A 23,840-nucleotide genomic window follows, 5' to 3' on the forward strand; every position below is an offset into this window, starting at 1 on the left:
TTGGAACTGGCTTCCCGAGGTAGTGGTAGACTCACCAGCCCTGGGAGTGTTAAAAAAACCTGAGTATGTGGCACTAGGGGACATGGGTTAGTGGTGAACATGGTGATGCTGGGTTAGCAGTTGAGCTCAATGATCTTACTTATTCTATGATTCTATATAGTTTTGTAGTAGAATTTTATATAAAATAGTAGTGCTCAGACAAATACAGAAATTATTAGACTTAGTCTCTTCTCTTTGTGGCTGGAAGTATTACAAGTAGACAGATATTTATTTGGCACAGAGATGAGAGCAGGCTATGGAGCTCCATCTTAAGACTAAAGCCAATTGCATGCATGGAAAAAAAAGTAACTGAGACTTAGAGTAATGTCTGATCAAAATTAGCAGACATGAAATCTCTTAACACCATTTAGTACTTTCCATTTATTATTTTGCACATTTTTGTCTAAGTAAATGGGAAATGGGGATGGAAGAGATCAGTAGTCATTTTGATAGGAAAGGTCTTTACCACAGTAGAAATCAGCAATGGATTTATCTCAGATATGACTGGGCCTTACCCCTTGAACTCTGGTTGTTGTATGAGGCATTGTGTCAAAGAACATAACTGACAATGCTTTTTTCATGTAGTAGAAATGGTAGAGGAGAACCTAGAAAATATTTATCCAAGCTTTATATATAACCAGCCCTAGGAAGTTGTAGGCCTAGCAGAGATTAGTTTGGTTTTCTGAGAAATGCATTCATTTGAGCCATGTGCTTAATAGATTTTTCTTTCACAGAACCAGTGAAAGAATAGAGTGGTCTTTTCGTCTGTTCACATCTGAGATGGGAATCATAGCTTTAAGCTTATTTTTTAATTATTTTTTTAAAAAAAAAATTTAAGCAAAATTCCTTTAATGCAACAGGAGAGGGAAATTAAAGCATTTCTGCAGTCAAAACAAAAATCAGCATTTCAAAAATGACTGTGATGTAGAAACAGGCCGCTGTAGAACAACTGAATAGTAGAACAATCTTAGTGTGGGTCACAGGAGTAAAAAATTCTAGCTTCTCCTCATGGAGTTTCATCATGTTATCAAATGCAATGTGGTTACCTGCTGTGAGGATGAGCTGAATGATACACTCAGGAGAGCTTAGGCAAGTTAACTTCTTTCCATTAATGTTGCAGCTTGCCTGAACAAGATAAAGTTGTTAATGTTTTGCTGGGTCTTTTTAATATTCATGTCCAGTAGTGGTATGTGAAACCAAACTTCATTATTATGTTTTGTTCATTGTGTTATCCAGAAAGCCAATGCCAGGCATACTGCCTCTTGGAAGAAGCAGCTATTCCTGTACTAAAAGATTTGACACACCTGGGTGTACTTGCTTCTGTTACTTGGAGCTTTGACAGTGTTAAATTTGATCATACAAGGTTTTTCTTGAAACAACAAGAGAAAGTGATATGTGATAATTTTAAACAAGGTATGTCTTTAAAACGTCTGTTCTTCTTTGAAACTAATTCAGATTTAATTGGTGAGACAAGGTCAAGATGTTTTATAAATTAATGGTAAATCTTTTAACAGTTTATCTTACAGAGTTACAACAACTGATTTCCTCTTTTATTTCAAAAATGTCTCATTGTTCAACATTACATTTATTAACTTCAATATTGCAATACAGAATTATTCTAATTGGATTTCAATTTAAAATATTTTACATGTGCTTCAGAAATATATGGCAAAAATATAGCAAACAATGTTCTTTTTGTTTTTACACCTGCATAATGCCAAACACTCTGTCTGTGTCAGAAATCAGGTGAAAAAAAATCCATAATACTTTGGTTTCCTTCTGACTTCATTTCTCTCATATGCAGCATGTGAAAACCCTATAAAAACAGAAAACTTAGGAGGAAAGTCATCAAAGTTAGTGACTCCTTACAAAGATTTTTGACTGTAAAGAGAGTCAGGAAAACTTCATAACAAAATAGAGACTGATCTGAGGAACATTAGGAAGTTACTTGGTATTTTGTGCTATTTTTTGAGTTGTACAGCTCATAGTTGAGAACTAGTTGTAAGGATAACATAGTAGGCAGTTTACTACATGCCAAGTTTCTATATTATGTCACAAATTATGCAATAAACTCTTGATGTCTCAATTTCATTATTTTCTGTGTTGAATGTATTTTTCTCAAAGAAAACATTAACAACCATGAAACCACAAATGAGAAGGAAAGCAAAAAGAAACTGTAGTTGGCCCTACAGAATGACAGATTGTGATTTATAGAATTATCATATTAAAATTAGCAGCAGCAGTGTTCTTTTAATGTGAAGGAGTTTACAAAATAGCAAACATCATCTTCACAAACAAGAGAGATAAACATGGTGTCTATATCTGTATCAGTGAATCACAGAAAGGAAAACATTAGTGAGAAAAGTGCACAGAGAATTACTACTGCTTCTATGAATCAAGGAAAAGAATATGTCTGCATTTCAATTCAAGATTAATTTAAGAAAACTTACATCCTCTCAAATGCAGTTTACATGCTATAGAAATTGCATTTTTCCCCAGCTAAAGCAGCAGAAAGTAAGAACTTTCTTGCTGGAAGATCCACAGAAACAAGAGAGAAAATATCCAATTCATTCCTAATGAATATTTCTCTGTCTCTGTATGAGATACAAAAATCTCCCTAATAATGTATTTCTTTTATTTCCTTCCTGGTTTTAAATAGTTTCACAATATCCCGTCTTATTCCACTTTCCTCCAGACTATGCTGATGTATTTGTTCCTTAATCCCTGGGTGGACATAGAAAACAATCACTTACTGTGATGGTAGTGATCTATTAGCAGATTACTATTCCCCTGCTGGTCTTTTATGCATCAAATATCACCAAGTGCTCCAGTCTTTCATCATGAAATGGTTTCTTACTGTGTTCCGTTGTTTCTAAATGACCTGTATTCCTCACTGAGTTTTTATGGTGATTGGTGTAAAGAGTTGGATATAGTCCTTCACTTAACAGAGCTGGACATTAACTTTCCATCTTTTGATGCAGAATAGTTGCAAGATCTTTCATGCAGTTTCCAGCTAAGTCCTTCTGTATGCTGTGTCCTTAAGTTGATTTTTCCTTCCCAAGTGTGTTGCTTGTATTTTTGAATTAAAAGTTATGTTAATCCCAGTACACAGAAGTAGCTACTATTTTTCTCCTAGAATGCACCTTCAGCTGTAGTAATTTATTCATTGATTATCTTCCTCAACCTTTTTAAGCAATTTGAAGTATGTGTTTTGTTATGAAGCACACTTACTCTGTAGTTGTGTTTTCAAAAATTTCTGGTTTATGATGATGAACTGCACAATTAACTGTGTGCAATTTTCAAAAATACCTTCTGCCTTCAGACTAGAAATTCCTGCCTCTTCAGTCAAGTCCTATAATATATATTCAAAATGGACACACAATACAGAATAGGAAGCCCATAAATTTGTTTGAAGTGTTTGGGGTTAAGAAGGAGCAAGTGTCACTCAGATTTACCTTTTTGAGGGTGAAGATTCTCATAATGAGATGTTAATTAAGTGCAGAGAATTGCCACACTAAAATCAGTAAAGCAATGTAGTTTTAATGACATGCCCAGGGGACCTGTTACCTCCTCCTCCAGCAAGCACCATCTATCTGTACACACCTTTCCAAAACATTGGCCTGTGTGCCACTTGCCCTGGGTCACATGGCCTGAGAAATGTTATGCTATATCTTAAGCTATTTGGCAAAACCACCAGATCTGAAGGTTAAGCTTTGAAGGTTATCTATATTCAAGTGTGTTTAATGAAAATACCAGGATCTTTTAAGCTGACTTCATATATATACATATAAAATGTGGGCTCTGACATCTTTTGTAGACCACACCTCTGTCTTCTATTTGTAAAGGTAAAATAGATGAGAAGGAGATCCTGCTGTTCAGACATGCTGCTCTGGTTCACCTGCTGGTGACAGTTCGAGATCTGCTGCTAACATGTGGCTTGGATACAGCTCTAGGTATGTTTTCAGTCCTGAATAATGATACCCAGAAACCCAAAGCTTTGTGTGCATTCTGCAGACAATCGCTCATGTTTTTAGCTCTGACTCTTTACCATCAGGGCATATGCTCAGTTCATGACTACTAGACTGCTGTTTGTTATTCCATTTGTTAACAGCTTTCACATATATAATATGTCTGTATCTCAGAATGACAAATTTTCATTGGAATCTCTATGTGGAAACTGAGGAACATGCAAAAGTCAAGTCCTTTTCTATTTACCATCTATCTTTTGTGAATGTGGGACACACTCCACATAAAATATTGTTAGGCTCCATGGAAGTGAGCTACTCAAATCTGAGAGCATTTTAAGCAAAATCTTAAATATTATCTAATGTGTCAGAAGGAAAGAGGTTTGATCTTCCAACACTGGACTTATGTAGAAGCTTTTTTTTTTGGACCTTTTTGGTCTTATTCAAATTTGGAATATGGCAATCCATTGTAACCCAGTTTAATGCCTGAAATGATAATGCTGAGCTTGTCAAATTCCTATAGGTGTGCTTTGAATTTTCAAATATCTCTGTCATGATAGGTCTACAAGATGTTGAAGTGAGTGTTTACGAATGCCCTAGGAAAGTCAGACTCCTTCTGTCTTTATAGGAGATAAAGTTGCTTCAGAGCATCTACCTTCAGTCTGAACTATCCCTTGATGGAAGGTGTTTTCTTAATATTGATGTAAAATGTAAAACATCTGCCATAAACTGAACTGTAGGGGGAAATACTTTGTATTTCCTTAAATATTTCTAGCAATAAAAGAGTAGGAAGAAGAATACAGAATGAATATATAAGTAGAAGCCTAAGTACAATTCTTTTCCATCATTACTATAAACAATATCGAAGGATGGGAGGAAGAAAAATGAGCAGTTCTTCCTCTACCCTTTATGTAGCAGAAGCACTCCTAGATGATATTTCAGAGTTGCAAAAGCACCTATGTTTCCAAACCTGAGGAACAGCTCACATAGGAATTGTACAAGTAAAAAAGATGTGAAAAAAATTAGAAAATTGAGTGAGATACTAAGTAGGCCTTGTAGTCTTCACTGTTATGTTGTTGTGCTGTGTGATTCATCATGTAGTTATATTGGATGTATTTTTTCTTTATGCATTTTCAGATATCCCCAGCATTGTTCACCATTTATGCATAGAAGGCACCATTCAGAGTTGAGAGTAGTTGTGATAATATGGAGAGTGGTAAACACACAGGACAAACAAGCTTTAGACAACAGTGATAGAAATACTGTTGTTACTCAGTGTAAACAATACAGATTAGTTAAGTAGTTAAGTATAGGAGTGTTGCTGCCCCATCTGCAGCTTAAGGATGCAATCTTATATAATTCTATCTGGAGTTACATAGCAGATACTACATAAAGTACAGCAGTTTTATAAACATCATTTATGTACTGGTGGTCATATTCTCCTTCCATGCTGGGGAGCCATTAACATTTCATCTGTTTTTGTGCAAGATACCTTCACATAGATTTTAAATTGATGTGCAGATTGAACACAATGCTTGACAATTATCTTTGTCACTCCATTTACTTCTTTTGTTGCTTTATTAACAGGGTATTTGTCCAAGGCAAAGGATATCTACAAAAACATTTTAGAATCCTGTTTGAATAATATTTGGAGGCAGCTGAAGATTGTACAGTACAGCAGCCAGAAAAAGCATGAAACTCATCCCAAAATAACAGCACTTCAGTGTGAAATGTTACATTGGATGAAAAGTTGTGGAGAGAAACACAGTGTTAAGGTTAACAAAGTAACCAATTTCTCTTAACAAACAAAATTGTTCCAGATTACATGACTAATTGCAAGATGGTGTTTGAACAAAGGTTCATTTATGACAAAAAAGTCTAATAATTACCTCATGATATCTATTAAATAAGGCTAAATAATTTTTTAGAACTCTGTCACAGCAATACAAGTTTTTGTTTGATCAAATCTCCTTTTGTTCCATGCCTGAAATAACATGCAAAAGAGTTTTAGCATTGCTAGCACTTTATCTTGATGCAGGTGGTTTTGTTTTCCTGATAAGTTTATTGTATCAGTTACTAAAAATTATAATATAGCCTTTTGTTGAAAGCCTCATTCATCTAGCATAGACAGAGTCGTAGTGCAAGTCATGGTTGTGTGCTTTCATGGCATGACGTGGAGCACACATACGCCAAGGAGTGTGTGGATGATGTTATCCACAGATAACCTCTGCTTAAAGAGTGTATCTGGCCAACCTCCTGGCATTTGAATGATACAAGAAGGAAATATCTGTGAGTGATAGCTTTGGCATGGAAGAGAGAGTTTTGGAGGATATTCAAATTACCCAAAGATTCTCTCTCCTGGACGTGTGAATATTTTGGGTATTATGACACAGTGCCAAATACCACCTTCCTTTGCAGAATATTTATTATTTCTTTACAGAAAACTAATCACATTAAGAAACAGGATGAAATGCATAGTGTTTAAAGGGTTCTAACTGTTTGGAATAGAATTTATGATCCTAAACGCAGCCAAAAAAGATCTTTAAGTTCATTTTAGCTTATTTCCATACTTCACTTCCTGAGGATTTATTCTTCTTGTGTTTAAGAGTTGCACTTGGAGCTCTGAATATCTTTTGATTAAATTTTGCTGAGAAGAACAATATAACAACTTATAATACACCCTTTTTGAATTTAAAATTAAAATGAAGCAACAAAAATAAAATGGTACTGATTGTCTTGTTGTCTGTCCTTCAACAGACACACTAAGATGATTTTGCATCCTTTTTGTCATCTTAAGAGCAGCACATTTTGCTTTGTGATACTAGGATTATGTTGTAGTGTATGAGAACTTGATGTCATTTTGAAGTCAGCTCAGTGGCAATTTGGCTTTTCTTCTGAACTCCACTAAACATGACTTTTAAAATTTTTTAGCTATAACTCCTGAATTTTGATTTGTTTGCTTGACTTAGTCATACAGTGATATGCATGCAATATAATGCCAAATATGATTTTATTCACAATTACTAATTTTTTCCTGTTTCCTAACATTTAGAGACAGGTTATAATGAGCCAGACTAGGTAGAAGGAGTATTCCAGTTCAAAAGAAGTAAAAGTTGTATTCCATGAACTATTTACTGTTCTATCACATCACATCAATATCCATTAATATGGTGTGAAATAGGATAGTTTCATTATCCTTTTATTAGCCAAAGTTGTAATTGATGCAGGATTGTAATGGGACATTTCCATTGTGAAGAAGAAGTTACTGCTGGTTTAGAAAAAAAAAATTTGCTCTTTGTTTCATTATCTTTTGTACTTACGATTAGATAGAAAATGACTAAAAATTTCATCTGGCTCACATGAACATATGATTAGTCTGCTGTTGAATTGTGTGTGGAAAAGCAGGTCTACATTTTTAAATGCTGTTGTCCAAAACTGCTTATAAAGATGCCAGTGGATTGTTGAGTGGCTCTTCTGTGCATCTGCTTATGGAAATTGAAATCTGCCTCTGTCTGTGTGACCAGAAGTCCTTTTCTGACAAGATCTAACATGCTTTTGATATTTACACGTACCATTACTTTATGACTGTAAATCTTAAGAGTCAGACAATGTTATGTGCCTTCTTTAAAATCTATATCTTGTGTACAACATGAAAAGTATCTGTACAATGGCAAAAAAGTTCAGAGAGCATCCTGTCAGAAAGTATGGTGATGTATTTAGGTACATATTCTTCTTTATACACTTAGGGTAGCATGTGTTTAGTTTGTATCAGTTAAAATGATGGACAAGGTAAACACCTTCTCTGATGGGGATTCTTTTTAAGACTGTGTCAGTTTGGTAGATTCTAATTCTTTTCAGCATTTTTGTGTTCAGCAATATTCAATGAGTTCCAGATCTGTGGCAGAAACACTTTTGTGATTCCATCTACATATTGGAAGATCTTTCTAACCAGTTCAGCAATACATCCAGTTACATAAGTACCTTGCAGGCTGAATTCTATTATCTTCAGATTAAGTTCTGTCTCCATGAGGATGATTTTTCTAATGTGACAGATCTGTCTAGTACAATAGTCATAATGGGGTATAATATCTTTAGATAGTGTCTATAACTAGCATTCTTTTTGAGTTCAGGAGCAAGTCAAATCAAAAGCCAAGCAAGCAAGGCAGAAGCCTGGCCTGCCTGAGCAGGGATTTTCTAGAATTTAGGTGGAAAAGGAATGTGTATGGACTTGGGATGTCACTTACGAGCTGGTGACTTTAAAGGGGACTGTCCACTCCTGTAGGGAGAAAATTTATATGGCCAAAGCTCAGTTGAAGTTCAAGCTGGCTAACACTGTGAAGGATGACAAAAAGGGCTTTTTAAATAAGTCAAGAGCAGAATAAGAACAGAGACAACATCATCAACTCTCAACACAGTTGGTCACCTCAAAATTGGGACGTAGACAAAGCAGAGACATTCAGAGCCTTCTTTTGCCTCTGTCTTCAATCCCCAGAGCCCAGTGTTAGAAGACTGTGACTAAGGATAATGTTGAACTCCCAGCCACTCCTGAACTTATTTGAGACTTGCTGCTCCATCTGGATGTGCACAGATGTATAGAGCCCAGTGAGGTTCATCCCAGGGTACTGAAGGAGCTCAAAAATGTCATTATGGGAACTCTTTCCATTATTTTTCAAGTGTCTTGGGAGTCTGGAGAGATCCCAGCTGATTGAAAGATGCTAAATGTTGTTTCAATTTTCAAGAAGGGAAGGAAGGAAGTCTCTGGTAATTACCGACTTGTCTGTCCCACTTCAGTGCCTGTTAAAATTATAGAAAAGTTTATGCTGGGAGTTACTGAAAAATACTTGAGAAACAATGCAGTCATTGGCCATCACCAACACAGGGTCACAAGAGAAAAGTGCCACTTAACCAACTAAATTTCCTTTCTTTTCCCACTTATGACAAGGTGACCCATCTAGTTGACCAAGCGAAGCCAGTGAGTGTAGTTTTTAACTTCAGCAAATGTCTCTCACAGTATCCTCGATGAACTGTTCATCACAGAGCTAGGCAAGTCCATAATACTGGGTTGGGTGAGCAGCTGACAGATGGGTTGAGCTCAAAGAATTACAGTGAATGGAATTACATCAGGCTCATGGCCAGGGACATTCCCCAGGACTCAGTTTTAGAGACAGTGTTCTTAAATGTTTTTATAAGTTGTCTGGACACAGGAATTAAAAGTACATTAATTGATTTTACTAATGATACTAAATTAGGAGGAGATGGACTAAATGGACTCTCTTGAGGGTAGAAAGGCCTTACAGAAAAGTTAAACTAGACAGCTGAGTACTCACCAGCTCTATGAAATATATGGAGACTAAGTGCCAAATTTTCCACCTGGGATGGGGCAATTGTGACCGTGGTCACAGGGGTTTTCAGGATGAGAGAGAGATGAGAATGTTGACTCTATGATCAGAAGGCTTGATTTATTATTTTATGATATATGTTACATTATAACTATACTAAAAGGAATAGAAGGAAAGTTCTCAGAAGGCTAGCTAAGCTAAGAATAGAAAAGAATTAATAACAAAGATCTGTGTCCAGGCAGAAAGTGAGAACAGCTCTGCCATGAGTGGTCACTAAATCCAAACATCCACAGGAGACCAATCACAGATCCACCTGTTGCATTCCACAGCAGCAGATAACCACTGTTTACACTTTGTTGCTGAAACTTCTCAGCTGCAGCAGGAAAAATCCTAATGAAAGGATTTTAATGAAAAGATGTCTGCGACAGGCAATCATGTTATACATACAAATTGGGAAAGAGACTGGAGCACAGTGGGAAGAGACTAGAAGTCTGGGTCAATGGCAAGTTGAGTCAGCAGTGCCCTGGCAGCCAGGAGGGCCCCCATGTCCTGGAGGGCATCAGGCACAGCATCACAGCCCAGAAACAGAGGAGATTGTCCTGCCCTGCTCTGCTCTGGGGCAGCCTCACCTCGAGCGCTGGGGGCAGTTCTGGGTGCCACAATATAAGGAGGATATCAAACTTGTCTGTTTTGTCTGTTCAGAGGAAAGGAACCAAGATGGTAGAAGGCCTCAAGGGCAAGAGGAGGGGCAGCTGAGGTGACTTTTGTTGTTCCTTGTGTGGTGACCCCATCACAGCCTACTCCTTCTCAAGCAAAACAGCAGAGGGGAAGGTGCATATCTCCTCTCTCGGGTGACCAGTAATAGGACACAAGCAACTGGAATGAAGTAGTGTCAGAAGAAATTCAGGCACATTAGGCAAAATATTCCTCACTTAGAGTGTGGTCTTCCCTGGAACAGACTTCTGTATAAGTGGTTAAAACACTTAGCCTATCTAAGTTCAAGAAGCTCTTGGATATAGTCATATGGTTTGGTTTTAGGTAGTCCTGTGAGAAGCAGGGTTTTGGACTCTATCCTTATGGGTCCCTTCCAACTTGAAATATTCTTTGATTGTTATTGTGGAAAACTCCAAAGTTTCTGGGTTTGCCATCTGTTTATTCAATCTTGTGTTTTCTGTGCAGAGGAGAAGGAAAGATGTATGCAGGCTGAAAGAAAAAAAAACTTACCTTACTTGAGTTTCTTTTAATTGTCTTCATACAGATACTAATCATTACAAGGATGGACTCTGAAAGAGAAAAAGATGCCTTCATTCACCCATTATCTAGGATAGAAGGTGAATTATTATTTCATGTGTATTTTTGAAATAAAAAGTGGCTGTTATTCTGTAGATCGCTGCATTCCTGTGTAGATGCTTGGTGCAGGTGTTTCTCGCTTCTAATCAGGACCCTTTCTACATATTTTTCTCAGTGTTTAATATTTCATAACTCTTCCATCAGCCTTTTATCTTTTAATTTTGTTTTCTCCCATTTAAGAGTTCTGGTCTAATGCCTTCTATTTCAAGAAAGTGATAATTTATCTGCCAAGTCAAAGATTTTTTTTTAACAGAACATGAAGGAGCTGTGGACAGCCCATTGTCTAATTATATTTGCATCTGTTATCTTCATCACATTGTCTCATTGTGTTTAGCTGATCATCAGTCACAAGCTTTCTTCCTTGCAAGCATGTTCAGAGCAGTTAGATTTTAGAAGTCTTAACTAAGCTCCCCAGCACAAAGCCTTGAATGAGTATTCAGGTATAAATCAAATTTCCTTTAACTATATGTTGCTGATCTTGTTTGCTAGTATGTTAAATATATCAGCATAAGCTGTATCAATCTATAAAGCTCAAGGTAAAAATATACTGTTTCCAATATCCCACCTCCCTACTGATACAAGCAACATTTTCATAATTTCAACTTTTTACCTGTGAGTGATTTCACAAGTACAAGCTTGTTCAATACTGCAAATTCAGATGGTAAAACAAACACATTTTAGGAAAATTATAATTTGAGCCTATAGTTATGTTTAGGACAAGTCACTGAGTCCTTTTAAATTGATTTTTAAAAATCCATTTTCATAAATCCTATTTGCTTGAACCTTACCAAGTGTTGTGTATTGTGCTGTTCTTTTGCCTTTAAAAATAAAGTTAGATTTCCCATGCTCTTAGCAGAAGAAAGTCTGTCTTTTAGAATGTTTTGAAAGGGAGGAGGCATGTTCGCAACGCTTTTACTAATAATAATATTTAATGAAAAGAGCTTTATTTGTTTTAAGATCTTAAGACTTGTTTGCAAACACAGGTCAATCCTACGCTTTTGAAAAAAGGCACTTGTGTAGAACCAACATTCCTTCTTAGATACATCTTCCAGTTAAAATTTCAAATGTACAAAAAGTGTAAAGAAATTTAATTTATAAAGGGGCAAATGTGCTTCCTTTTGTATTACCCTTTAATTTTTCATTTTAAGGTAACAGGGTTGTGAGTTTCTGAGACATTAAACTTGTTTGCATTACTTTTTCCTTGGTTTCTGAGAAGGAAGTTTCTAAATCATTACATCCAACAATACAATGCAGAAATTGTAGAGGACTTCAGCAAGATAGACTATATAAGACTTAAAATTTTAATAACCTGTGGTTTTCCACATTTGCTACTTACTGTTGTGTGTTGATTCATAGTCACAGAGGCTTATTTATTTCATCAACTGTTTAATTTTATTTTTTTAACAGGCTTGAAAGCTGTGAATTTGAATTCTGAGAAAAAAGGAAGCCCTTTAAGTTGTAAAGAGATCATAAGCAAGTAAGTTAAATTCTTTATTCATGAAAAAAAATTCTTTAGTCTAGACTAAGGTCAGTGAAACTTCAGTTACTTTAGTTCCTTTTCATGAGTCTTTCCAGTCTGGAGTAAAGTTTTCATGGTAGTATTAGTTTGATAGCTGTAGTTTTCAGCTATAGCTTCATTTTTAGTGTTGAGAATTTTGTCCACTCTAGAAAAATGCTTATTGAGGCCTAGAGGAAATTTAGGAACAAACAATTGCATATTCTTTATATGTTGTTTTGCCTGTTTAGAAAAAGAGAAATGCGTAGAGAAACATGATGTTTGCTTGTTATAGAAAAAGATGGTGAAAGGGCATAACAGAAGAAATTACAAATTATGACATTCTGAAATATATAATATTTTAGGCAGATAATTGTTGGAGGAAGAGTACAGCTTTTGATTTTTAAATTAACTTTTAAAGGAGTTGGAACCTTAGCCAGGAATGGTAAATATATTTTTGTAAATACACTTTAGCAGTTGGAATTGTCAAAGTAAAACTGAGTTTAGTTTGTTCTTGTTTATTTTGTTGAGGGTATTTCTACCTACATTTATTTTTATTCATATTTTTTGGGGGGTTTTTTTAAGTCTTAGTAGATATTCCTGCATTATTGTACATAATCAGCAAATTGGAGCTGACTTCCCTTGGACACACTTCTCACTAGTAATGGAGTATGATTATTCTGAAAATTCTGGCTGGAAAAATCTGTGCAAAAATCTGAATGTTACTTACATGACTTTTAAAACCACCTTCCCTGAAACAAGACAAATGGGTAAGTGTTCTCCAGAATTGTAATAAACAGTTAGACTGACATATGAAAAGAAAACATTTTCTGTTCCATAAAATGCTACATTCTTATGCCTGTGGAAGAGAATGAGTAAAACGTTATGAGGGCTAAAGCTCAGCAAACAGAGCTAGGTTATCTATGCAGCAAGAAGGTGTTTTTATTTGAGTGTAAGCCTAGTTTTGGCCAGGATGTAGGAGTACATGTGGGTTTATAAGAGACTTGTGCCAAGTTCATAAGTTGTTTACAGCTTCTGCAAACTGTATCCACCCTTCCTCATTCTAAGGGAATGCTGCAGATCTAAAAAGAGTCTGAATTTCAGCATAATTTCAAAAAGATTCAAGGGAGTTTCATTTTGGGGGGGAAAAAGGATGGAGTGGAAGTATTTTATTGGAGATTAATAAAAGATGCATTTTTGAATGTCCATTTGATGTATCTATAGTTTTTTGCTTATTAAACTATTATCTTACTTATACAAAATGTTTCAGGGAATCATGGTGGTTCCTTTCTTCTGGAAGTACAGATTCCATATGTATTTCTGACAACTGAAGGTCTTATCAATATGCCAGATATTCTTCAGCTTTTTGAATCCAAGTGAGTGAAAAGAAGGGCTTCTGTGGGCTATTTATCTTCAGATTTTCAGCACACGTATTTTGTTCTACTCTATCATGTATTAGTCGTCTACTTGGCTATCACATACATTTCTGCAATTACACTATTAGCTCTTTAAGAGACAAGAATATAGTTTTTTCTGCTAAGTTGATAACTTAGTACTAGAGATTCACACACATGCCAACCAGAATGGAATTGTACAAATTTTTAAATTGTAGCTGGTATTTTTAAATCAGAACAACTTTTTTAATTGTCTGTTTTTCTCTGAAAATCATGATGTTCACAAGCTTTTCTTTTCTTTAGTGCTTCTTGGTCCTTGGAAGATTTTGTATTTAATTCTTCATAAAAATTGCTTTTTGTTGCTGTTGTTTGTATCCACTGAAGCTATGCTAAATACTCAAACTGAACAATAGTAAAACATCTTATTTTCTGGTGCATCACAGTGTTTAGGAGAGGCTAAGTTTAAAACAAAAGCTAATTTATTCATAAAATTCAAGTCCACTATTCGCTTAATTTTTAGTGCTCTATAACCTGTATGAATACTGCTAGGGTTGTAAATCATTGTGCTTCTTTACTATTTCTTTGACAAAATTTTCTTGAATTTTGCTCTCACAGTAATAAATACTTGGTAAAGCTACCTTATGTCTCATGAGGGGAAAGTAAAAAAAAAGAAAAGAAAGAATGAAAGAAACAAAGAAACACTGAAACAAAGAAATAGGGAGCAGAGCAGCTCAAACATAGTGACAGAGATACAGATAGTTGATTTCATCATATTGTGGCACAGACATGCCAGTGTTAATCCTGGGTATATCCTTGAGTCAGCTGTGGAGCCATTTTTGGTCTGTTTCTAATTACAATTCAGTAGGGAGAAAAAATATATGTCTGACATTTAAAATTTGAACACATAATCTGATATGCTTTTACTCTGACTTGTTCAAGTTCTCTGTTCAGCCTGGCCATAGGGAACAATGTTTTATTACTTTTTCACTAGCTTCTTTTAGCACTGGTGAGGGAGTTAAATAGGTGAGCAAAGAGCTGTACAATTTCAGAAAAGGGAAGAGTTTACTTTTTTAAAATATCTGAATACACTGTCCATACAAGTTTCTAGAGGACACACTGGCAGATTCAGGTTTAGGTTTCTTGCATTTCCTAGTAAAACACAACAGGAACCTTTACTGCTGGCAGTTTTAAGTCACTCAGAAATTTTAGGATCATACCAATGGCAATCAGGCAGTTTTCCTCTTTTCATGATTGTGCAGCTTTATGCTGCACAATCATGAAAGGAGGAAAAGAAATGCAGTATGTAAAGTCAGAAAAAGTTTCTAAGTATCTATCTTAGTTTCTGTTACCACTATATTTTTTGTAAACTCAAAGCCTGGATGTCAAGGTCATACTCAATGCAGTTAGCAATATAATTTAATTACTGCTACATTGATATGTTTTATTCAAATGTGAACATATCTTAAAGTGAACTGAGCATTTGAGAAAGATCAAGACTATCAAGACTAATTAAAAAACTGTATTAAGGGGTGTCTGTTATCCATTTCCTTTAAGAAAATAGTATTATTTTACTTGTCTGAGTTTTAATGAAATAATTTTACTTTTTCAGGTACAGCATTACCTTTGTTGAAAGAAGCAGCAGTTACTCCTTAAGGCTCTTTGGAAGTGCAGATCGATATGTTGTGCTGACAGTAGATGAATGCACTGCTATCTTTCTGCAGGTACAAAATTAAACTACGGTGTCCAAATTCTGTTATGTGTTCAGTCACTTCTAGGCCATATCTTCAGACTTCTGACACATCTTTTCTTCCCCATAATCTTATTTAATTCATGCATTGTTTCACATCACAAATCATTAACCCTAAAAGTCTGTGCCAGTTTGACTAGTTTGAAATGTTCTCAGTTTCTTCATTGAAGTAACATTTGACCTGTGATTTGATTTTACAAAATGTAGTTAAAGAATGCATACTTCAAAAGAGGGTTATGTAAAATTTTGTAGCTACCAATTAAATGTGTTTGTGGTTCTATTCTCTTACTAGTGTGCATATTAATTCCTTCCATTTCAGATGGTTATCTGAATTAATCTATAGAATAATAGTTTAAGCAATAGCATACTACTTATATTCTGGTATGCAACAAGACAGATTACAGGTAGAAGAACTGCTTCTGAAAGATAGATACATAATAAAATAATCAATTAGTATTACAAGTACAGCAAAGACATTCTTACTAGCTGCTGCAATTAGTGATGTACTTTATATAGTTCGTGTAGGTATGATATGACTTGTATAGGCCAAGTAAGTACTTCAGAAGTTTATAACAATATTTTGCATTATTAAAGTTCACAAAAAATATTGAGAACAGCCTAAAAAGGTATTATCACTGTTTCCTTTTAGAGGAAGGAAGGAAGAAAAGGCATAAAGCTTGAATCAGCCTTTTGGAGTTCAAAGAAAATAAAAGTTGGGAATACAAACTAGTTCTCCCAAATCTCATATGTGTCCTTAATGCTTACATTATTTAGCTGTATTTATGTTTGATCTAGTTTCTGCATATTATATTGATTCTCATTAAAAGCTAGGGGCAGCCATGGTAATGTATTTATTTAGTTTTTACTCTTTATTTAAAATCCCTGGTAGAGTGTCGAAGAACTAAATTATGAGGACTCCTGTGACACTGTAATATCAAGGCTGATGGCATTATCACTCCAATATATGTGCTGTTGGATTATTTTCTATTCCAAAGAAAGACTGAGTTTAGAGTAAGTTACTAAATTCTTTTGTAACAAACTTGTCACTAAAGAAAACTGCTTATTAAAACAAGTTGATACTCATTTATCTTTGAACTTCTCTGTAGGAATACATTTCTCTTAGAACAATACAAATATTGTAAGCTCATATTTCTAGTGTGCTTTGGATTTTTCACTTAGTTAAAATGTTGTCATGCTCCTACTGAAAAACTTAGTGGAATTGTAAAAGTAATAATGATCACTGGAGACCACCAAAAGCTCAGATAAGTTCTTTATTTGTGAGACTATTTTCAATCTTACACCAATGATAAAGAAATGGTCATTATAAAATAACAGAGTTTGAGGCAGCCAATATTAACATGAGATATACTTGAAATCAACAGGTCCGGAAATTTCACAACTCCAAAGATATGAAATACTGGAATTATTCTTACATCTGTTTGAAGTAAATGAACCCATACAAATGCATGGTTATGAATTACTGTGTTAATACCATTGTATATAATTTGCATTGTATATTATTTGCAACTTGAAATATTCTTTAAGTGTTCTTCCAGTGCATCAGTAGTTCTCCTTTTGCAGTGGAAGCACAACTTCTATTGACGTAGTTCATAAACATTAATTTATTACCTCTTTTGAGATTTTTTTCTGTAAGCAAGTGGTAATTTCTTCTCTGTTTTTCCTCCCGTGTCTCCAGTGACTGACCTTGATCCATACCTTTTGCTTCAGACCAGACTTGCTCTTCTGTAGACTACTGTTTCCTTTCCTTACAGTCCTTCAGCAGTCAGTCTGTAGAATATATTCTAGTTTTCTTTCCACAGATATTAATGCTCCAACTGTATCAGTATTCTGAATTCCAGAAAATGAAACAGATATTTATGAAGATATGGAACAAATGGTTTGAGATTATTAAATGTGCATATCAAATATTAATGATCCAGTGAAACTGTTTTACAGGTACAGTCTCAAGGGAAATACTCTGCTTAACCTTGTCTTAATTTATGCCACTCTAATTGAACTTACACAGAAGTCAGAAGAGTTTGAAGTGAAGGTAACTTTTTTCTGTATTAATCTTCATGATATGCTATTTCTAAAAAGCTCAATCAAGTATGCCTTCTACATCAAAAACATAAAATAGCTCAAAATTACTTAAATAGGAGGAGGAGGTCTTAATTCAGTGCTGCTAAAGTCAGTGAAAAGACTGTGTTGACTGCAATACAAGTTGAATCAGAATCAAATAGCAGATGAAATATTTTCATAACTAGGAGTCATAAAATGGAATCATACCTTTAATAAATTATTAGAATATATATTAATCTTTCTTATGTCTTAATTTGAAGTTTCAGATCAATATTTTGTTGCTGATGTGACAGAAGAAAAAAATAAATTATTTGCTGTCAGCTAGTGTGCTTTTTAAATGTGACAAGATAGGTTAACTTCTTTCTTTAAAAATCAGATAATCTAGAAAATCTGTTTTAGTATCTAGAATAATCAACATTAAAAAAATGGGGCATAAGTTTCATTCAGCTTACCAAATTGTAGGTAACTTATATTTTTGAACGAAGTGATATCTTTTTAGGCACGTTTTTCCATTTATTTGCAGCCAATATTGAGTGCAGATCTTTATGAAGTCATTATTATTTGCATATTAAAGTTTGTATAAAATTTACCTGATTAAATGAGAGTTATGAGGATGAATAGAGGACAAAGCTTTTTCATTTCATGTACTCACCAGTGTAGCTTTTATGGAAATGATAGCTTCAAAGTGTTACACATCATCTTAAATTGTAGTAGGCATCTCACAATTGCCTGTTTTATTAGGAGCTCATGTTATGACCAGAAACTTGATCACATATTAAAGACCTTTAGGATAAATAAGTTAATTTCACCTACATAGGATCTTCATAAATAAGGAGTGTGATTTGCAGCCAGGTCAAAGGTTGAAGTTTTTCTGCATGATAAGCATGGATCAGATTTGATCAGGTTTAATTACTCAGCAGTACTGACTCTTGTGTTCAGGGTGACCTTTAGTTGACATGTCAATGTCTGGGGCAAATTAATACACTGCTTAGAGTAAGTTTTAACCAAGAGTATTATGTATCACTTTTAGGTAGTTCTTACGCCAGGGATTGAAGAGACAGCACTGGTAATTCGTCAGATTGCTGACAACGTTTTGATAGCATCTAATATCAGCCCTCATGAGTGGCTGGACAAATCCTGGCTTTCTATCTTACCATCTGAGGTTTGCTCATCTTCCTATGAATTGACAGTTTTCTTCCTGTTTCTAAAATTCATAAAGATTTAGGGTTTTTTGTTGTAGTTCTATTAAAATAAGCATTATTATATTTGTGTGTATGTATATATATATATATATATGCAGATATAGATAGATAGATAGATAGATAGATGCAGATATAGATGGATAGATAGATAGATATACAAGCATATTTCTAGTATATATGCAAAGACATGTATATATACATACATATATATATCTGTGTGTGTGTGTGTGTGTGTGTAATATTTTCATCATCTTTGTTAGTACAATTAGATGCAACTTGGACTTTCCCTGTGGCTTCACAATTAAACTGTAGGGAGGTTTATCCAACACATCTACTTGCCAATTTGTACAGTTCTATAGTTCTAGGCAGTAGGTTTAAAAAACTACCCAAATTGTAAAAGAAAAACATACAGTGGCTCACTTGGGCAGGAAGCCAAATTCAGCACTGCTGATCCATTACTTAAGTCAGTGGCATTGCTTGCTGACTTGCTTCAGTAACAGATGGAAAAATCTTGTTTAACTCCTGCAGTTACTTGTTTAACTCATATTCCAGTAAATGCTGGAACAGGCCCATCAATCCCCATCAAATATATTATATCCTTTAACTTGTCTAGTAAGTTTCTCAAATTAAATGTATAGATTTGTTCATTTTATGAGACAGCTTTGAACTCTTGTAAAGCTGAGATTGTTTTCGGCTTTGCAAAATTCAGAGGCATTATAAAGCAAGGCAATATATATGGCCTTTCAAGAGCGGGGTATTTGATTGTAAGTTTTCCAATTTAGAGATTAAGGATACTGGTAAAGAACGTAGAATGTATTGTGTCTGTTAAAAATATTTGATCTTGGCATTGTTTTATGAAAGTCAGGAACAGGAAGCTGACACTGAAAACAAGCTACTCTCAACATGCTGCCCTGTTTGTGACATTCATCCTCCCCTTGACAACTCCTGCTTTTGCCACCTGTTTCATTGACAGGTGGCAAAAGCAAATACAACTTAGCAAATACAACTTAGCAAATACAACTTTTGTAAAACAGAACCAGTTTTGTCGGTTTATGTTGATCTAGGTAATTCACTTTAAAATGGAGCATTAGTAAATCTGGCCATGCATTTTAAAATCAAGTTTAAGTTATTCACTGGTTTTAAGGTTTAGAAAATAAACATCTTTAGACTTGCTTTTTGTCAAATGGTTATGCAGAACTTATTCTTTTTCAGAAATGATACTAAAAAAACATTAGTTTTTATTGGACTATAAAAGTGCACTGTTTGAAAGCTGTCTTTCTATTATATACTCTAGGACTTATTCAATAAGATGTGACTTTGGAGAACAGGAAAAAAAAGGATAAAAAATTTGTCAGATCTCAGTCTAACAAAATAATTTCCATTTCCAGCCAGAGAAATGCCTGCTTACTTTTCCATGTATCAATCCTTTGGTTGCCCAGTTTATGTTAAAGAAGGGATCATCACTGAACAGATTATTTCTTGCAAGCTTTGATCAACTCCAGGAACTACTGCCACAGGCTCCAAAAAAAGTTTTAAAGGTTGGTGAAAATTATTTTATGTACTATATCATTTTTTTGCTCTGTTGTAATATGTGGTTGTTTTGTTGGTTTTTTTTAAATCTTATGCTAAATGTGCATTTGCTGGTGTCATTTAAAAATTAATTACAGGTTTTAGAATATCATTCATATCCCAAATGTTGAGTCTGCTGATTCTCAGCAGATTTTGTCAAGTCACCGTTTTGTTTGTGGGAAAATAATGAGAGCATTTCCTTAACTGGAAAAATACTCATTTGATCAACTTCCTCCTCAAGCTTCACAATATTGAGTATTGTGTATTTCTAATGTAAAAGATGTTTTCCAATTAAGTATTTGCAGGGCTTCCGTCCCTCTTTCCTTCCTTCCTGCCTGCCTGCCTGCCTCCCTCCCTCATAGCACTAAGTGTTTGACACAGCCGTAGAGATGAAGAATTGTGTGCTCGTACTGTTCCTACTTTTGGGTCAAGTCTGGGAAAATTGTATACTGAATATAGTCATCTAATTCAATGAAAAATACACATATTTTATCATTCAAGAAAATGGCTGAGGACACCATTCATTTAAGGTGAAGCATTCCATTAAGGTGAAGGAGCAAGTGAACAGGTATTTGAGCCCTGGATGTGAAATTTTGCATACTATTGTTTTAACTGTAAATGTGTAAAGCCATCTTTATTGGCAGAAAAAGCTCAGTTAAATTCCTCTGTGATGCATGATAGGTGCCAATTGCAGACTGCTTCCTACAGTCTTGGAGTAATGAAGGAGAATAAATTGTATTATTAAGATATTGCTTCTCCTGTGTTTCGAAACAGAGACTATTAATCTGTTTATAGATGTAAGACAGGTACATTGTGTACTGTACATGCCTCTCCTGCTTTGGTAAGTCTTTTTTTTGGTTCCAGTAAACAAAAATTTATACATCTCAGAATCTTAACAACTGATTTAACTTTTTGTACTTGGAAATGTAGACCAAGTAGTGATGTATCATCAACATTCCTAACAAATACTTTCTTCATAATTTCAGCATTTCAGTGACATGATATCTTCATACAGCCTAAATGCTGCTGCTCTAGAAAAAACAGTGAAAAGTGCATCACACCCAGAAAACCAGAATAAAGTCAACACATTGTATCTTGATAATAAACAAAATTGTCAGATTTTAGAGCTGCTTGATAAGGCACAAAACAGCACAGGTAATAACTTGAATTACTAGTAAAATGTGTCTCCTTTGAAACCAAGTGAAAAATTTGAATGTATTAGAATCTTTATTTTCTAATCATGGTAAGGTCAGTTATTCTGATGAGACAGACGGCAATCACAATTCTCAATTACATCTTGGTTTTCTGTAAAATGGAGAAAATAAGCTAATCTTTCATTCTCCATATAAAATGGTTCAAATTGTTCTCTACCAGGACCATCTCATATGAATGCTGAAGCCCTAAATCCTCCACTGAATCATCATAAGGGTTTTTTAAAGTCTGATCTTCCAAGCTGTATGCAAAAGAAAGCATGCTCATCAGATGTAATTACAAGGAGAAAGCTGGATTTCTTTGCTGTATCAAAGGACAATGAAGATTTTGGTCATCCAGAAGTTAAAAATTCTCTCCATGTTCAAAGGCAGCCTTTCAGAATGCATAATAGCTCTGATTATTCTTCCAAAGACTCTGAAAAACAGGATTTCTTTGCAGCTTTCAGTGACTGTGCACCTCAGGAGAGCTCTAAGAGTTTTCTAGATGAATTTAGAGACACAACATTTAAAAGCCCAGAAATTCAGATCGACCAGTCCCTGTGGAATGATTCTTCATCCACAGGCCCACATAATTCATTTGCTCACGATGGTTTTCTATCTGATTTCTTTGATGATACGGATGAGCTTCAAAATCTGAATTTTAGCCAAATAGGTGAAACATCTAAAGGAAAGAGGAAAAAAAGGTCTCCATTCTTATGGACAAAGGAAAAAATTAAAACAGGTAGGTCCAAAGTAAGTTGAAGATTTTGCTGAAATTCTTTTTGTTACTCAACTGCAAAGTTGTAAGACTGTACTTTATCTTTTATTTAAATAGTTCTTTAATCAAATTCAGCCCAACAATGTTGCATGTTCCCTTTGCTAATATGTACTTGCATATATATCTCTTCTGTGATACATGTTTTGTTTTGAGCATAAAGATGTCTTGGGGTATTAAATAAAAAAGAGCCAAACCAAATGAACTAGAATAGTGTTACTGCCATTATTTTTCCCTGGTAAATATTGAAAAGCGTAGCTCTTCAATAGTATAAGATTCAGCTTCTTTTCTCTTTCTGACAGTGCCTAAAATATAGATAATGAACATGCCAGAATTAATTTTAATGTTATGGGAAATATTATTTTGTAAACATAGATTTAGACAAAAAATTCTATTTTCTCCATAGGACCAAAAGGAGATTCAGCAAATCCTGAGAGTGAAATTCAGATTCTAGTAATGGCTATATTTTGATGTTGGCACTAATGGAGTAAAAATGGCACTCTGAAAATCTTTTAAGTTTGTTTCATAAGCTTCCTTATTCTTGGAATATTTTTAGCTAGTATCTCCAGGGTTAAACTCTCCACTTGAAATCATTCCAAAGCTTATAGTTTCAAAAAGATGGTATGATGTGTACTTCAAAACTTTGTTTACCCTGAAAGTGTGTTCAGTCCTTATACAAAATATTAGGCTTCTTCTTTTTTTGTACTTTTCTTATCCCTGGTTTACTCCATCAAATATAGTAAGCTTGAAACATTTTTTAATAAACCATAATATGTATCCATGGAGTCTTGCAACTAAGACAGTCCCTGTCAGACAACATATTGTTGGATCATTTATTGTAGTATTTTTTTTAATTCTTCTATTTCCCTGCTAGTAAGACGCCAGATTTAAAAAAAAATCCAAGATTAAGTTTGTTTTAAAAAGTGCCTAACACCTACTACAGATTACTTAATTTATGATTTGTCTGTTAGCAGCTGTCATTAAATCTCTTGGTGGTACAAGGTCAGCACAGCGTTAAAATGCTTTCACTAATCAGATCACACTCATTCATGAAAACCTAAGTAACTAATTTAAATCACTCTTTCACTGACTGCTTAGGCTAATTATGGAGATAAAGAGAGAAAAAGTTAATTGGACATAGTAAACTTCTCTTAATTTTCAGCCTGTGTAAATTTAAATGTTCATACAGAAACTCTGAACAGACCTTTTGCTTCTCTGCAATTAAAATTCTGACCTGCAGTATTGCTGAATAGAAAACAAATGTTCCAGTAACCTGTAACTGGCACTGAAAGCATAAAATTCTACAATATATTTCAGTAGAAATCAGGGCAGATTCTCCTGGTACCAATTTTACAGTGTTCTGAAAATACTGTCATCTCCAAATGATAAGCTTTCTCTATTATTCTTGCCTAGTAGGACAAAAGTATGCTTGAATGTGAATCAAAACAAAACAAGGAAAAGTAATTTTTGGTTTAGATTTTGGAAGAACAGGCTTGTTCTACTTTATAATTCACTAACCAGGGGGAAAATAAGTATACTAAATAGTCTTGCATGCTAATGCAAACCCACCATCCCCCCCCCCCAAAAAATTTAAAAACCAATCAAACCAAAAAACCCAATCAACCTATCAAAAAAAAACATACCTTAACCTTAATACAATAAAAGCCTCTGAGAGCAAAAATTTAAGAAATATGTA

General features: G+C 34.6%; 1 protein-coding gene across 1 annotated transcript in view; it reads left to right on the forward strand.

Annotated features, from left to right (window-relative positions):
- SHOC1 (shortage in chiasmata 1) overlaps nucleotides 1-23,840 on the forward strand; it is a 45,854-nt gene that overhangs the window by 21,221 nt on the left and 793 nt on the right. The window contains exons 14-27 of the mRNA XM_054287554.1: nucleotides 1,276-1,452; nucleotides 3,885-3,992; nucleotides 5,592-5,779; nucleotides 10,602-10,674; nucleotides 12,101-12,170; nucleotides 12,774-12,958; nucleotides 13,459-13,564; nucleotides 15,192-15,303; nucleotides 16,219-16,340; nucleotides 17,286-17,379; nucleotides 18,439-18,570; nucleotides 19,999-20,148; nucleotides 21,166-21,306; nucleotides 21,547-22,111. Coding sequence (XP_054143529.1) covers nucleotides 1,276-1,452; nucleotides 3,885-3,992; nucleotides 5,592-5,779; nucleotides 10,602-10,674; nucleotides 12,101-12,170; nucleotides 12,774-12,958; nucleotides 13,459-13,564; nucleotides 15,192-15,303; nucleotides 16,219-16,340; nucleotides 17,286-17,379; nucleotides 18,439-18,570; nucleotides 19,999-20,148; nucleotides 21,166-21,306; nucleotides 21,547-22,111 — 2,223 coding nt within the window. The remainder of the gene's footprint in view (nucleotides 1-1,275; nucleotides 1,453-3,884; nucleotides 3,993-5,591; nucleotides 5,780-10,601; nucleotides 10,675-12,100; nucleotides 12,171-12,773; nucleotides 12,959-13,458; nucleotides 13,565-15,191; nucleotides 15,304-16,218; nucleotides 16,341-17,285; nucleotides 17,380-18,438; nucleotides 18,571-19,998; nucleotides 20,149-21,165; nucleotides 21,307-21,546; nucleotides 22,112-23,840) is intronic.

This window comes from Melozone crissalis, unplaced genomic scaffold, assembly GCF_028551555.1.
Source record: "Melozone crissalis strain CALT ecotype California unplaced genomic scaffold, PUWL_Pcris_2 ptg000005l_1, whole genome shotgun sequence".
Taxonomy (NCBI): domain Eukaryota; kingdom Metazoa; phylum Chordata; class Aves; order Passeriformes; family Passerellidae; genus Melozone; species Melozone crissalis.